The sequence below is a fragment of the Emydura macquarii genome, unplaced genomic scaffold, assembly GCF_026122565.2.
Source record: "Emydura macquarii macquarii isolate MOO-44397 ecotype Brisbane River unplaced genomic scaffold, CSIRO-AGI_Emac_v2 contig_1300, whole genome shotgun sequence".
Lineage (NCBI taxonomy): Eukaryota > Metazoa > Chordata > Testudines > Chelidae > Emydura > Emydura macquarii.
Genome location: NW_027131437.1, coordinates 1,421,366 through 1,435,954, shown reverse-complemented (window position 1 = coordinate 1,435,954; position 14,589 = coordinate 1,421,366). Strand labels below are relative to the sequence as shown.

General features: G+C 57.5%; 2 protein-coding genes across 5 annotated transcripts in view; both read right to left on the bottom strand.

Annotated features, from left to right (window-relative positions):
* AGBL5 (AGBL carboxypeptidase 5) overlaps positions 1-507 on the bottom strand; it is a 43,654-nt gene extending 43,147 nt beyond the window's left edge. For all 3 annotated transcript variants that reach the window (XM_067550496.1, XM_067550497.1, XM_067550501.1), the window contains exon 1: positions 418-507. The gene's annotated coding sequence lies outside the window, so the exon portion shown is untranslated. The remainder of the gene's footprint in view (positions 1-417) is intronic.
* A 1,770-nt stretch (positions 508-2,277) lies between these two features.
* The window catches only part of TMEM214 (transmembrane protein 214), a 36,886-nt gene continuing 24,574 nt past the window's right edge, over positions 2,278-14,589 (bottom strand). The window contains exons 9-17 of one of the 2 annotated variants that reach the window (XM_067550494.1): positions 14,286-14,427; positions 12,913-13,004; positions 11,789-11,837; positions 9,749-9,862; positions 9,099-9,216; positions 8,136-8,229; positions 7,714-7,882; positions 6,978-7,129; positions 2,278-4,483 (exon numbers count right to left, since the gene is read on the bottom strand). In XM_067550494.1, coding sequence (XP_067406595.1) covers positions 4,339-4,483; positions 6,978-7,129; positions 7,714-7,882; positions 8,136-8,229; positions 9,099-9,216; positions 9,749-9,862; positions 11,789-11,837; positions 12,913-13,004; positions 14,286-14,427 — 1,075 coding nt within the window. In that variant the 3' untranslated portion in view covers positions 2,278-4,338. Of the gene's footprint in view, positions 6,099-6,977; positions 7,130-7,713; positions 7,883-8,135; positions 8,230-9,098; positions 9,217-9,748; positions 9,863-11,788; positions 11,838-12,912; positions 13,005-14,285; positions 14,428-14,589 lie in introns of both variants that reach the window. The other variant, XM_067550495.1, reaches the window with a different exon arrangement.

The window sequence follows — 14,589 nt, the reverse complement described above, 5'->3', positions numbered from 1 at the left end:
CGGCAGCAGCAGAGCGATGGGACCCTCCGGCTGGTCGCTCGGCGGATCTCGTCTCCTCCCCCTCCCCGGGCGGCAGCCGCGGGCCGGTTCCACCCGCAGCCCGGCGGCGAGCGCGGAGCCCTCCCCAGCCTCCCTCGGGCAGGGGTGACGGGGCGGCCTGGGCCAGGGACCGGGCCTCGCGGCGGCGTCACCGCACGGAGACGGGGCCTGGCTCAGCGGCTCTGGCGGCGGGCGGGAGTTGCCCGAGGAGGGGCCCGGAGCGGGAGGCGCCGGCGCCGGCCCCGGCACACGCCGCACGGGGGGCTCGGGGCGGGAGCAGGGGGGCGGGAGCAGGGGGCCGGCAGCTGGAGGCCGCGGGCAGCTGCGCCGAGCGCGCGCGGGGGGGGGGGAGGAGGAGGAGCGGCCGCGGCCCCTCACCTCCATCCGCCAGGCCGCGGCCACCCGCTCCTGCTCCGGCCCGCACCGCCGGCCGCTCCCGGACTGAGCCCCGGCCCGGCCCCCGGCGGCCTGCCCGGCAACAACAACGCGCCCGCCCATTGGCCGGTCCCGTCCACCTCGGAGCCGCGCGCCCGCCCATTGGCTGGCTGCACTGGAGGGGCGGAGCGATCCGCCAAGGGGCGGGGGGAGGGGGAGCTTTCGCGGCGGTTAGGGGGCGGGAGAGGGCGAGCGGCTCCATTCCGCCAACCCGCCCCGCCCTCTCCTGCCGCCGCGCGCGCGCGCGCGCGCAGCCTCGCTTGGGGGAGGGGGCGCGCGAGGGTCCTTAGTCCGGCCGCCGGGCGAGCCGCGTCCTCGTGCGGGGGGGGGAAATAACCGCTCGTTAGCGGGTCCCCCCTCACCCCCCATTCCCCCCCACCGTTACACAGCCCCCCTCGCCCCCATCCCCCCGCCCCTCACCCCCCATTCCCTCCCCCACCGTTACACAGCCTCCCCTCATCCCCTCACCCCCCCGCCCCCCGCACACAGCCCCTCACCCCCATTCCCCCCAGTACACAGCCCCCCTCACCCCCCCCACCCAGCCCCTCACCCCCATTTCCCCCCCACCGTTACACAGCGGCCCCCCGCCCCTCACCCCCATTCCCCCCCACCGTTACACAGCCCCCCTCGCCCCCATCCCCCCGCCCCCAGCCCCTCACCCCCCATTCCCTCCCCCACCGTTACACAGCCTCCCCTCATCCCCTCACCCCCCGCCCCCCCCCCCCAGCCCCTCACCCCCATTCCCCCCAGTACACAGCCCCCCTCACCCCCCCACCCAGCCCCTCACCCCCATTTCCCCCCCACTGTTACACAGCCCCCCTCACCCCCCGCCCCCTGCCCACAGCCCCTCACCCCCATTCCCCCCCACCGTTACACAGCCCCCCTCGCCCCCATCCCCCCGCCCCCAGCCCCTCACCCCCATTCCCTCCCCCACCGTTACACAGCCTCCCCTCATCCCCTCACCCCCCCGCCCCCCGCCCCTCACCCCCATTCCCCCCAGTACACAGCCCCCTCACCCCCCCCCCCCCCCCACCCAGCCCCTCACCCCCATTGCCCCCCCACCGTTACACAGCCCCCCTCACCCCCCCGCCCCCCGCCCCTCACCCCCATTCCCCCCCACCGTTACACAGCCCCCCTCGCCCCCATCCCCCCGCCCCCAGCCCCTCACCCCCCATTCCCTCCCCCACCGTTACACAGCCTCCCCTCATCCCCTCACCCCCCGCCCCCCCCCCACCCAGCCCCTCACCCCCATTCCCCCCAGTACACAGCCCCCCTCACCCCCCCACCCAGCCCCTCACCCCCATTTCCCCCCCACTGTTACACAGCCCCCCTCACCCCCCGCCCCCTGCCCACAGCCCCTCACCCCCATTCCCCCCCACCGTTACACAGCCCCCCTCGCCCCCATCCCCCGCCCCTCACCCCCCATTCCCTCCCCCACCGTTACACAGCCTCCCCTCATCCCCTCACCCCCCCGCCCCCCGCACACAGCCCCTCACCCCCATTCCCCCCAGTACACAGCCCCCCTCACCCCCCCGCCCCCCCACCCAGCCCCTCACCCCCATTTCCCCCCCACCGTTACACAGCCCCCCTCACCCCCCCGCCCACAGCCTCTCACCCCCATTCCCCCCCACCGTTACACAGCCCCCCTCACCCCCATTCCCCCACCCCTGTTCCTTTGGGGAGCAGGCCATTCCCCTCGCAGACACAACTGCGGCAGGGACCAGGGCAACTGAGCAGAGCTTCGTGTGGGTCCCCTCAGGCCAGGACATCGCGCTGCCAAGGGCTGCACGGACCCTACCGCCCCAGGGGCTCACGGACTTTCATGGAGCCGTAGACCCTGGCTCTCCCTTGTCCCCAGGCTTGGCCCGCAGACTGCCAGCCCGTCCCGGGACCACCTTCGTGGCAGGGCTATGCCAGTGGATTAGAGCCATGGCAGCTAGAGCCACGGCAGGCGTGCCAGCCTTCCTCGCAGGCCTGCTCCCTTCAGCTAAGCGCCCCGGCCAGTGGCAGGGGGACGTCCCAGGAGCAGGCACGAACCGGCAGGGGTTGGGACCAGAGAGCAGGCTCAGCCTCTCTTCCCCCCACCACCATGGTGAAGCCAGTGGCCATTGCCAACAGGGGCATTTTAAGACAGGCCAAGACACAGACAGAGCCTACCTCCTCATGTCCCAGAGCAGCTGCGCCTCCAGCCCCCCGCTGCCAAAGAACACACAGCAGGGGGGTGTAGATCAAATAGATTTTCCTTTATTTCATTTGAGGACAGTCCTATACAACGGATATTTGGGTCCTGCAACCTTTGGAATTCTGTTGTTGGACAGGAACGCAGGGAGCCGCCTGGTTCTCCGCTGCGTGGCCTCCTGGTCCCTTCACAAGTGGCGAGAGAAGATCTTGGTCACAGGCAGCTACAACCAACCGCACACACCAGAGGGGCCTGGCTGGCAGGCAGCAGCAAGCAGGGTACGCACAGGAGGGCAGCCTGCTGCAGGTGCAGATGCACCACAGGGTGTTTCACACCACAAGAAGATACACAAGCACGGGGAAGTGATGATGCCCCTTCCACACCCCTCCTTCCCCAGGGAGTCCTCACACTGGTACCCAACATGCTCGTCTCAAGTGACTAAGGGGTTGGGAAAACTCCCAGCCAGGCGGCAGGCAGGTCCCACCTTTCCCCAGAGTCCAGGAGGGAGCAGGGCCTTGCTAGACTAACGGAGCAGCAGGACTGCATTGAGCTGGCTGATCACTGGGGGACATGGCTCAGCCTGACAACGGGTTCACCAAGTAGCCTCCGCTGCTTCCCACCTGGGCTCAGCTCAGTGAATATGGCTTTTATAGACGTGTAAGCAACCTCCAGACCCCGCTCAGAATCTTCTGCCTTCTACGCTGGGCTGGTGGACGGAGCCAGGCTGATGGCCAGAGAGTCTCCTTGCCCATCTACCTGGGGCATGGACAGCCTGAGCTGCAGCAATAGCCTTGCCCCCATCACCAGCGTCTAAGGGAGCATGCCAGGGATGCTGTTCTGCTGCTGGGACTGCAAGCCAGGGGCTAACAGCTGCTTCTTGTAAGGGTGGTGGTGGTGACGGCAGCTGGCCCACTACGAAATGGGCTGGCTGAGACCCAACCAGCTTGTTTCACACAGCCGGCTAATCACTGGGAGCAGAGAACAGGAGGTCACAGTGCAGGTTGTTCCCTTTCACCCTGATCTAGTCGAGGGAAGGATGATCAGCACTTCACTCTAGGACTGAGACTCTCCCAAGCAACACCCCCCATGGCCACCATCAAGAGCTGGGGGAGAGGAGGAGAGCGGGAGCACCTCACTGTGCCAGCGGAACAAAACCTCTGCTCATAGCAGCCAGGAGAGGCGCTGCAGGCAGCGGAGGGCGTGCAGAGAGGAGAGCAGTCGTGCATGAGGGAGCACACACACCATGCTGACAGAGCGCTGCGCTGAGGCAGGGACAGAAAGCAGCAGAGGATTCCCTATGACCATTATTTCCCATTCTGGCAGGGCCCCTGGGACGAGGCACCAGGATGGTGAAGTCTCCTTGGCCTGAAGCCCCAGCGTCCTGGCTTTTCTGGCCTGCAACGCTGCCCTCTTCCTTTGTATGCAGACAAATCAAACCCTGCGTGCCCCTGGCTAGCAGAAATGCAGGTGGCACTTTGGTGCCCTGGGCGCACTCAGAAACGCTGCTCCTGGAGAAGTCGAACCTCCTGAGAGCACCCGCAGCTGGCAGCGCCTGCATGAAATCTGAGTCAGTTCATGCAGCAGCCTGACAGTCTAGAGTCCCGCTAGTGCCCAATGCCACAGCAAGGAGCCTGACGCCACGGGCTGCCCCTGCCTTTATAAGCAGGGCAAGAGCCGAGCTCTGCTTAGATATCCATCCTGGGCCAGCGAGCGGTCTTCACTGCAGACTCATCCAGCCGTGTGAGCAGGCAACAGCCCCTCCTGCCACAGGCTCCAGGCCAGCACCAGGGCACACAAGCCGCTCCCGAGAGGCAAGTGATATTTAAGACACTGATGAGAGAGAGAGAGAGAGAGAGAGAGAGAGAGAGAGAGAGAGAGATCTAGGACACTCCTCCAGTCTGACACGGGAGAGTCCAGGCACAAGGGCAAGGAACAAGTGAAATGACTGTGGGAAGGAGGAAACTGCCATGTTGCTTCCCTCCTTAATACACTCCCAGCCTGAACAGCTCCTATTCAGATGGAAAGTATCTTCAGCTGGACTTCAGGGCCATGCTGCCAAAGTCAGCCATCACTGACCCCGCCCAGGAGCCAGAACCGCCAGAGCAGCTCCAGGAGGGGCTCAGCAAACAGCAGAGACTGGCTCGTCCTCAGTAAGGCATCCAGGGGGATTTGGGTCTGGCCCTCAATCTCCATTCCCATTTGTGGAAGAGGAGACGTTCTATGGCTAGGGCCACGCTGACTAGAGCCACCTGGGGCTCAAGGGGAGACTGGGGCCACCCTCCCCCAACAGGAGGTGTGACTCGGGGAGACTCCAGGGGCCAGCCAGCATGCAGGGATCCCTCCTGAGCCCCATGGCCTGGATGTTCTGACCAAAGCAGAGTGATGCTGGCTGGGATCCATAGCCCCCAAAGCCCCGCTTCCACATTCAATGACGGGCCGAGTTGCTGTGTTCCACATGGCAGCCCTGTGGAAAGGTGCCAACACATCCCCTCCGCGGTTAGAGTTTGGGGGGCCCTAGCCCACGTGCTGCTGGGAACATGTGATACTCTGTAAAGCCAGGTTCACCTGACTGAATGACTGACGGCATGTGTGCACCAGCAGGCCGGGCAGGGTAATTTATCAAAGCCCATTCAGTGACGTGAGGCTGTGTGGCGAGATTCAGCAAACTGACTGACAGGCTGGGACTGAAATGGGGCTGAAGAGTCCACCAGGAAGAGAGCTTGTGGGCAATGCGAGGGGCTGCTAAGACGGCACCTCACACTGGACACAAATGCCTTAGAAGAGGAACGGAAGGTCCATACGCTAAACTGAACAAATTCTGTGTCCTGCCGACATGTCTGGGATAGTGACATCCCAGCGGATGGTCCAAAGCAACGTTAACTGAGCGGTGATGACTGAGTCCACGTGGGGGGAGGCGCTAAGCTAGTCTTGAGCAGGCCAACACCGAGATGTCTGTGCAGTGTGCACACCTGATCTGCTGTCATTCAGGGGCTGCTCTTCTAGGTAATGACCTCGTTCAGACAGCAAAGCACAGGGCGTGTTACAGTGCTGGACAGAGTGGAGTGGCACAGTCAGCAGCTTTGGACATGAATAACCCAAACAATCGCAGGGCGCACAAATCTTGGCTACTCTCCCGCAGGGAAAACCTCCCCAGCTAGCCCTGGGTCTTGGCCTGAAGCCTCCAGACACTTCCTTCAGTCACTTCCTACTTCGTCAACGCAGGATACACGGAAAATGCACCGTTGGCACAGTCCATCACTAAACAAAAAGGAGATTAATGACTTGAATCTTGTCCCCAGTGCTCCAGGGAGCCAGGCTCTAGTGTCCGGAAATCATGGCCAAGGCCCAGTTCTTGATGGCTAGCGTTGTGTTTTGCAGGTATATCCAGGATGAATAGGTAAAGCTTGTCAGATGCTTTCTCATGCAATCCCATGACACTTCTCCACTAGAAGAGTACGGAGAACAGGTTATATGATGGAACCTGTGTGCTGCAGTCCGCCAGCGCACAGACAGCTACTAAAGAGACAAGCAGGGGCAACTCCAGCTGTCTCACATCCAAGGCTGACATGCAAGCCATTAAAGCGGACAACCGAAATCTACTGCAGGAAAAGTCCATTCCAGAGTCTGTGCACAGATGCATGTGCACAAAGTCAACAGGACTTTTCCAGCATTCCCTCAACCCCATCAGGCAAACGCTAACACCTTTGCTTCCTATCCACTCCCCTATCGCAATAAGGAAATAAACAGCTCAGTTCCTGTGGGGATGAGCTCCAGTACAAAGCCCTCAGAATAAAAAAATACAGAATCACAATCTATCCTTCTGCCTTGCTAGTCACAGCTCCAACTTCCAGGGCATTTCGCATCACACACGAACTCATGCGTCTGAGGCTGTATATTCCCAGCCTACAGCAGCAGAGTCCATGATGAAGAGAAAGTTTATGGGCTGTGCAGTACTTATTCAGAGGAAAAAACCAAGGGATTTTGGAGGAAGGCCAGCCTGGTGGCTAAGGCACTGGATTAGGAGACCTTGGCTTCATTCTCAGTTCTGGCACTGACTTTACATGGGATCTTCAGGCACTTGCTTTAATCGGAGCCTTAGCTCCCCCCCTCTGTAAAACGGTGATCAATAATACTGCCCCTTCAACCTGTCTGTTAAGACTGTAACTTCTTTGGGGCAGGGACTATCTCTGACCACAAGTGGGCTTTAGGCAATAGCTAATGATCACGATCAGGCTCTAACATTCCCAGGCGCAACATCCAAGGGAGGGAGGGAGGAAAACAAAAGCCGATACTGAGAGGATTTAAAACGGCCAGAGCTGCTCACTTGCAAGAATCCACACAGAGCTCCCATCCCCGCTTGAGAGCGGTGGCTACGTATTCCAGCGCAGGCAGCAGGCAACTCTGCAGGAGGAAGAGTAACAGCTCTTTGATGCATTCCGCAAAGTGCAGCACGAAGTCCGGAATCCGGGCCCGGAGCTGAGAGCGAAGGGACAGAAAAAGCTGTGTTTAGGCTAGTCACTGATTTGCTTAGCAGGGGCAATGTGCTCCAGGAACCTGCCTGGCTCGCATCACACACATTCCACGCTGGCTGCCACCCATCAGCACTAGTCACTTAGCACAAACATGGACTGCAAGGGTTCTCTCTTGTCCGGGAACACACACCCCTTCACTAAATCCCTCCTCGCCAGATCTAACTGTTCCTACAGTTCCGGGCAACTGCTGCAGCTTCCCAGGCTGAGGTGTAGCTGCACTGGTCAGGGGCCAGCCCCACTCAGCTGCCCACAATGGCACTCACGCTGCTCTGAGCCCAGCCTCATGGGTCTAAGTTTATATCCCCACCTCATTACATTCTCCCTAAAACACCCCGGAAAGAGAGGTGCCTACCCTCGCCGGGGCAGCAATGCCAGTGGCAGCTTGTTCCACTGCCTGAATTGTCACAACACATGCTCTGTGGATACTGTGACCTTGTGCCAGTAACCAGAACTGGCAGTGCTCTAGCAGCAGGTTAAAGCCTACCTCCCGAGCTGGGGACTGGCCAGCCAACGCGAGCTCTTCCTTACCCAGTCAGTGACCCAGGGCAGGTTGTCTTTGACCCAAGAGAGCTGAGAGGAACATTTTCCAGAGACGTAAACAGCAGTCTCATTGGTTTTTGTCCAAACCAGTTGCAGGTTTGGTCCCAACACAGTCACCACTTGGGAATAGTAAACTGGGACATTCCTCTCCAACCAGCTGGAACAGAGAAGGACAGCCAGCATCAGGATCTGAACAGCGAAAGGTAGCTACAGGGAAACCTGCCTCTAGAGACCAGGCAAGTTGGTGGGTCTGTGAGCCGTACTGTTGTGTTTGGAACCCTGGGGAGCGCTCACGAGTAGCTTTCCAAGACAAGGGGATTTCCTAGTGGACCTGGTCTTCAGCGCATTAGTAACCCCACATACATTCATGCTCATTAGACCCCTTTGCTTAATTAAAAGCTGTCACTGACCTGTATCCTTCCAGGGAGTAATGGGAGACTTTATTCCAGGCTTGTTGTGAGACTGACAAGATACCAGAGGAGCGAAGGATGTGAGCAGAAGAAGCTGAAAAAGAACAGATGACTTTGGGAGGAGGATTTAGACAAGGTTGGTCTGGTTTCCTGAGCCATAGCGCTCACAAGCAGCCAATGCTCTGAAATACATCCTGCTTTGCAAGGTTTCCCTCCTGTGGATGCAGTTCGTGAAGCTAGCAAGGAGCAAAGGTTTTCAGGGAAAGTTCCCTTACAGAATATTTAGAAACAAGGCAGAGCAGGGCATGGGCAGCTCTGCTGTCTTGGCAGGAAGTCCTAGCCACACAGGGAACCCACGTTGGAGAGCAGCCTCAGGGAGAAATAGCTACAGACCAGTTAAAGGTGCTTCCTGGAGAGATGACACCACCGAACATTTAGCACAGTTTCACAAGGGCCACGTGGACCCAGCCACACGGGGGAAGGAACAGAGGTGCTTGGCGTTGCATGGCCCCTTTTATGACCTTAACTCTGAGTAGGCATTATTTTCCAGAAGTGCGCAAAGCTCAGCAGTGCCAGGGGTTGTAACACAGACATGGGACTATTTAAAGGTACTACACAGAGAACTTAACTGCTTAGGTGGGCAGGAGGGTCTGGGAACATTGCAAAGTGCTGCTGAATGTTTGACGAGTGAAGGGTGAACAGAGACGTATGCCCCTTGCTGGCTCCAGAAGGCATGAAAGCGTCCACACAATACATGTAACTAAGCCCACAGGCGCCGAGCAGGGAGCCAGGCGGCCCAGGAGGAAACAGAGTAGCCGCTGGCATGTAAGGGAAGGAGAACTCGCTGGGGAAATCACATACTTGAACAAATCAACAAAGCCAATGGACATTTACAAATTCACTCTCTCTGAGGATTTTATCGTGTCCTGCTCTTGCACGGGTTTCCGCAGAGGAAGGTCTTACCTTGAAAAGAGCCATGTGTCCGGATATCATGCATCAGGAAGCCTGCAGCGAACGTCAGAATCACAAGCAGCAGTCGAGCCCAGGGGAAGCCACGGCCCTTCATCTTATGCAGCAGGTTCTTTGAAACAAAACCCAAGTAACTGACGTTGCTAAGGGCAGCTGTTTCCTAACTGCTCATCTCTAGGCCCCTAAACTTTCAAGTTTTGGTCCCTAATTTTCTTCTTTTCACTTCCTCCTCCCATCTGGTGTGTGCCTTTCATTCCTCCTGCTACCCTGCGCGTGGTGCCTGGACTCAGTTCCCCACTCGCCGAGCAGGTGGTTAGCCACACAGTCCTCTCTCTTCACCGCCCGCTGTTTGACACAAGCTCCAGGCTCTTCTTGGCAATAAGGGCAGCTGGCAGCAAGGAGCCAGAGCCAGCAGCGCCTGGCCAGCACCCGGCAGGCACCTCTGAGCACTGCTGCTGAGCTGCGTTCTGAAACCGGGGCACTCCTAACAGATGCCCGAAGAGAAAAGCAGGAAAACAAAAGGCCCGAGGACTCCCGAGGAGCCTGGGGGAAAGCCTGACTCCCATCAATGCCAAACAAGTGCTAGGTGCGTGGGGTTATTTCCTAAGCCTCTTCTGGCCTCAATGCCCACCAAATCCAGTCACCTTGCAGACGGCATGGCAGGCTGCTAGATCCTGGAGGCTGTTTGGTCCTTTCACAGCAAGCTCTTCGTTAGTAACTTGGAATGAACGAACTGTTTCCTGCAGAGATTTTCGCACCTGGAAGAAATAAAGACACCAAGCTCCAGGACACAGAGACCCAACAGAGCATGGAACACCCCAGCGTGGGCCCAAAGCACGGCCTACAAGGCAGCCCAAGGACCCCTGCTCCTGGAACGCTCTCCCCACTCCAGGTAATCAAGCCCCACTCTCTATCCCTCCTTCTGCCAGGCAGCCTGATCCCCTCTCCCCCCACGGAGTGCCACTGCTCACTCAGGACACTTGTCGTGTCCAGCTAGCATGGGGCAGTGACCTGACTACTCTTTGTTCCCTCCAGTGCTGCCCATGGTCAGCGCAAAACAGATACGCCGCTTCCAATGGAGAGCTCACACGGGGCAGCGTTTGGGCAGCCCAAGGTGTACAAAGAACACAGATTACAGCTGGAGGGAAGGCCAGTTAGATCACACGTCATCCATTCCCCTGCCCGCAGGACACAGGCTGGGACTGTTCTCTGGTCTGTTCGCCAGTCTAATTGTACGTGTTTACATTCAGTCCAGTTTAAGTCCAACACTCAAAAATAAAGAGCCCTGAAGAGCCACCATCCAAAAGGCAGAGGTGGAAGATGGGATGCACTGGAAAACCCAGAACAGGCGTTTGCTATGGCCATTTCTTGCAGGCCTTATAAAGGAAGTGGGACTTGACTAAAGACACACACTGGTCTGCGGTGGTGGCACTGCACGCACTGGAGGGCAGCAAGGGACAGCGGAGGGAGGGAAAGGAAACTGGTGCGGGCTCCTTGCTGCAGCCAAGGGGACGGTAGATCAGCGCTCCCCTCCCCCTGGCTGTAGCAGGGAGCACGGCAAAGCGCTCTGCCTGTGTCTACAGGCCTTGGGGTCTCTGCTGGAGCTAAGGGAGGGAAGCGCTGATCTTCTGTCCCCCCGGCTGCAGAAGGAAGCTATTGCCTAGTTTCCCTGCTGCAGCCAAGGGGACGGGAGATCAGTATCTGGCTGGGGAGGGGCTGCTGGCAGAGCAGCCAGGACCCACCATGCCTGAGGAGGGGCAGGACTCTAAAAATCAGTGCCTTCTGATTTGGCCTGCACTCAGCAGGCCACCCACCATGACTTAGCTGCCAGGCCATGTGCTTCAGTGTGTAGTGACAGTCCCTCATCTACACTAGTGCTCTGTCTGTGACGGTGTGACATCCTGTGAGTCATTTGTAGGTGTAACTTTGTAACTGTTTTTAACAGTTTAATGTTTTTATTTGCTTTGCACTAAACGTTTACTTTAAATACGCAGTGATTTGTATTCCTTAATAGTGTATACATCGATACGTTCTTGTGAGTTGATGGACTGGCAGCCCTTCAGGGTTGTAAAAATGATATTTGTGGCCCTCGAGCCAAAAAGGTTGGGAACCACTGCTATAAAACATAAGGGCCATGCTGGGTTAGACTCATGGTCCAGCTAGCCCAGTAGCCTGTCTTCTGACAGGGGCCAGTGCCAGGTGCTTGAGAGGGAGTGAACAGCAGCAATTCTGGCCAGCTCGCCTGAGACACAGACAACATTAAGCAATTGCCCAGGTCACACAGGGCATTTACAGCAGAGCTGGGGATTGAACCCCAATCTCCTGAGTTGCCAGTTCAGTGCCTTCTCCTCCTTCCCAGCAAACCCCACCCTGTGGAAGGGACTGTACTTGGCCCAGTTTTACTTGCCCTCTCCCTGGAAAAGCAACACTGAATGTCCTCCTGATTTAAATCACTCTTCTCTGTAGCCACAGGTGTGCACACACATGGCGTTCTGAATTCCTGCATGTGCTGGACTCCTCATGTAACAATTGTCCCTGCTGCTCCACCTCCGTGCAAGGGGCAGAGCTGGGTGCTGTGAGGAGCTGAATGCACAGCCCCAGCGCATTCCAACAGTAATTGATTTGTATTTGGTTTCCATTGTCCCTGACACACACCCCACCCCACCCCACATCATATCACCTACTTTTTTGGTGGTGCTGTCCCAAGCCTCCAACAGATGGTTCAGGAGCAAGCTATGGAATCAAAGGGAACAGGTCTCAGTCACAGCTTCTCTGAAGAGGGTGGTAACAGTTGAATATTGTTTTGAAAACCATTTGCGAGCAGTAAGATGTCCAGCCACAGAATTTACTGATGAGACACCTCCCACTCTCATCCCACAGGCTGCTTTTGCTCCAACTCTTCTTCCTCGCCTGGTCCCTCCCCAGCTCTCAATCAGAAGATGTCAGGACTGTGCTGTACGTCCCCAACCTGCTAGGGAGGCAAGAAAATGTCTCCTCCTGGACTCCATGAGTTTCCACGCAACCCAGATGTGTTTAATACTGCCCAGCGTCTGCAGTCACTGGGCAGAGAAGATCTGGACCATCCTGAAGGCAGCTGTACCTGCCTTCATCCACTGCATCAGCCCCATAGAGTTCATCTTTGGAGCCTTTGCTCCAGTGAGGGGCGAAGGCAGTTGCTGGGGTTCAAAGGAACATTAACAAGTGGCCCCTGCCTGTAGATAAGAGAACCTGCCAGAATAGGTCACAAAGCACGGCTCCGGAATTTGCTGAAGCTGTGCAGGAGGGACATGGGAGAGCAGCGAACACCCTTTGTGGGGAAGCGCGTTAGCCATGCCAGCTGTGCATCAAACTCACAGCTCTGCTCAGACAGCTGCTCTTGGCGAAGGAATTCATTGGAATGGTTCCCGTTCTCTGCAGTCAGCATCACGGCTTGACCCAGCATGGTGCCAGGAGAACCGCTAAGGCCATATGTGAAGATCAATCGGACAATAACCCCCAACACACTAGTCCTCGTCTTGTATGTAAGCAGACACACTGAACCGGTCAAACTACCACTATCCGGAGGAATCGTTTCTTGTTAAACTCATCCGGCTGGTTGTCAGCTCTCGCTGCCATGGCAGGGTGGGTCCCTTCCCCACCACCCGTTAGAACATCAGCTGCATGCACCGTGCAGCCCGAGTCCTTGAGTAACAGATGCTGATCCAAGCCCAGCAGCTTCAGACAAAAAGAAATGGATCGTCTGCCTCCTGTTAGCTGTTTCTGCTAATCCGTATCAGACCCGAGAGCAGCCAGCGGCGCACACACCCACCTGGACTGGGAGAGGTGTTTTGTGTACAGCTGCCGCCAGACACTGAAGCTCAGGGGATCCACGCTGAGGCACTCATTCAGGCAGCTGAGGAGCTACACAGGAGGAAAGCAGAAAGCTGGATGGCTACTTGCTAGAACTTCAGCATGTCTGTCCCCCCTCTGGGAGGCTCAGCAGTTCAGTTCCACCCTCACACTATCCCACCACCTCTGCAGCTCAGCTTTCCAGGGCCGAAATCTGCACAGCTGGCTGTCTATGAAGTGTGCCACATATGTTCAAGTGACCTGATTTCCAGAAGCACTGAGCAGCCGCAGCTTTCCTGGAGCAAATGGGAACTGGGGCTGCTCAGCATCTCTGAAAGCCAGGCCACTTGCCTCCATGCTAATACGACGGCATATTCGACCTTGTGGCTGCATTTAGCTTCCCCGTTGATATAATCAGCCATGGTTCAGCGCGCCATCTTGGACCATCCAGCACCACCTGCTTGATGCAATTCAGGTTATAGCCCAATCCTTTTCTCTAGTCTAGTTCTCCCTGTCTCTCTAGCTACCTATTTATAACATGCTAATCACCCTGGTATCTAGGCATGGGCCCCCTCACGCCTTCACTCGAAGCACAAAAAAATGGGGCTCTGCCTCTTTTGCTTTGTTTTGATGAATAAAGAAAGCTCGAAAGGTGTTTTATTTTAAAAAAACACCTTTTTCTGCCCAGACTTTCCTTCGAAATATCAAGACAAGAAAGGCAGATCACCCTCATTTCGCCAGAGGGCTTCTTGAATGACTGCAGTGTGAGTGTGAGCTTTCTCAGCCCTTATTTGAAGGGAGAGGATGACGGGTCTTTGCACAAAGAGCTTTTCTTCCAACTGCGGGGAATGAACAGGTGTTAAAAAACCAGCTTAGACCGCCCAGAGAGGAGTCATTTCCCATCTCCATCAGGTTTCCTTTGCTAGGTCACTGATGTCAGCCCTAGCAGTTCTCCAGTCATCCCTACGAGTCTTCCAGGAAAGACATGCTGGACAAGACCCGAACATTTGATGTAAGAATGAAGCAGAAGGTAACCGTTTTGAAAAGCCTGTCAAGCGTCCTTTGGCCACCATAAAGCAGCAAAAAAGAGGCACAAGTCCCACCCCACTTCCTGCCCTCTTTGTTAAGGCAGCCTTCTGGATTGGCTGGAGCAGGGCTTGAAGAAATCACCCAGGAGAGATGCAGGCAGCCCTGATCAACATGAGAAGTGCCGCCTCGCTTGGTTCCCACCCACCCCTCTCTGGGGATTGTGGAGTGATGCTAATGCCTCACAGAAACCTCACGCTCAGTCAATGCCCATTTGTAGGTCCAGAAGAGAGGCTCGGCTTTCCTGCAGGCTCCCCCAGCACTCACCTCTTGCTTCATGTCGGTGGGACAGTTTGGAGTGGCTCTGGAAAGGAAGGAGGGGAAGTAGGTGTGTAGTGTCGTCTCAGGTCTAGCGCCGAATGCCAGCACTTTAAGTCTGGGGTACAGCTGCCGTAGCTGCTCCTGCAGACTGAAGGACAGAGCACGTGAACATCTCTGCAGTTGCCCTGCGTCACTGAGGCGGGGTAGCTGTGTAGGGGACACTGAACGCATGGCAAGGCTGACCACGCATTTCTGGAAGCCAGAAGAGGTGCCAGGAGACAGCTCTGCAGTGGGGCTGCTGGTGAAGAGT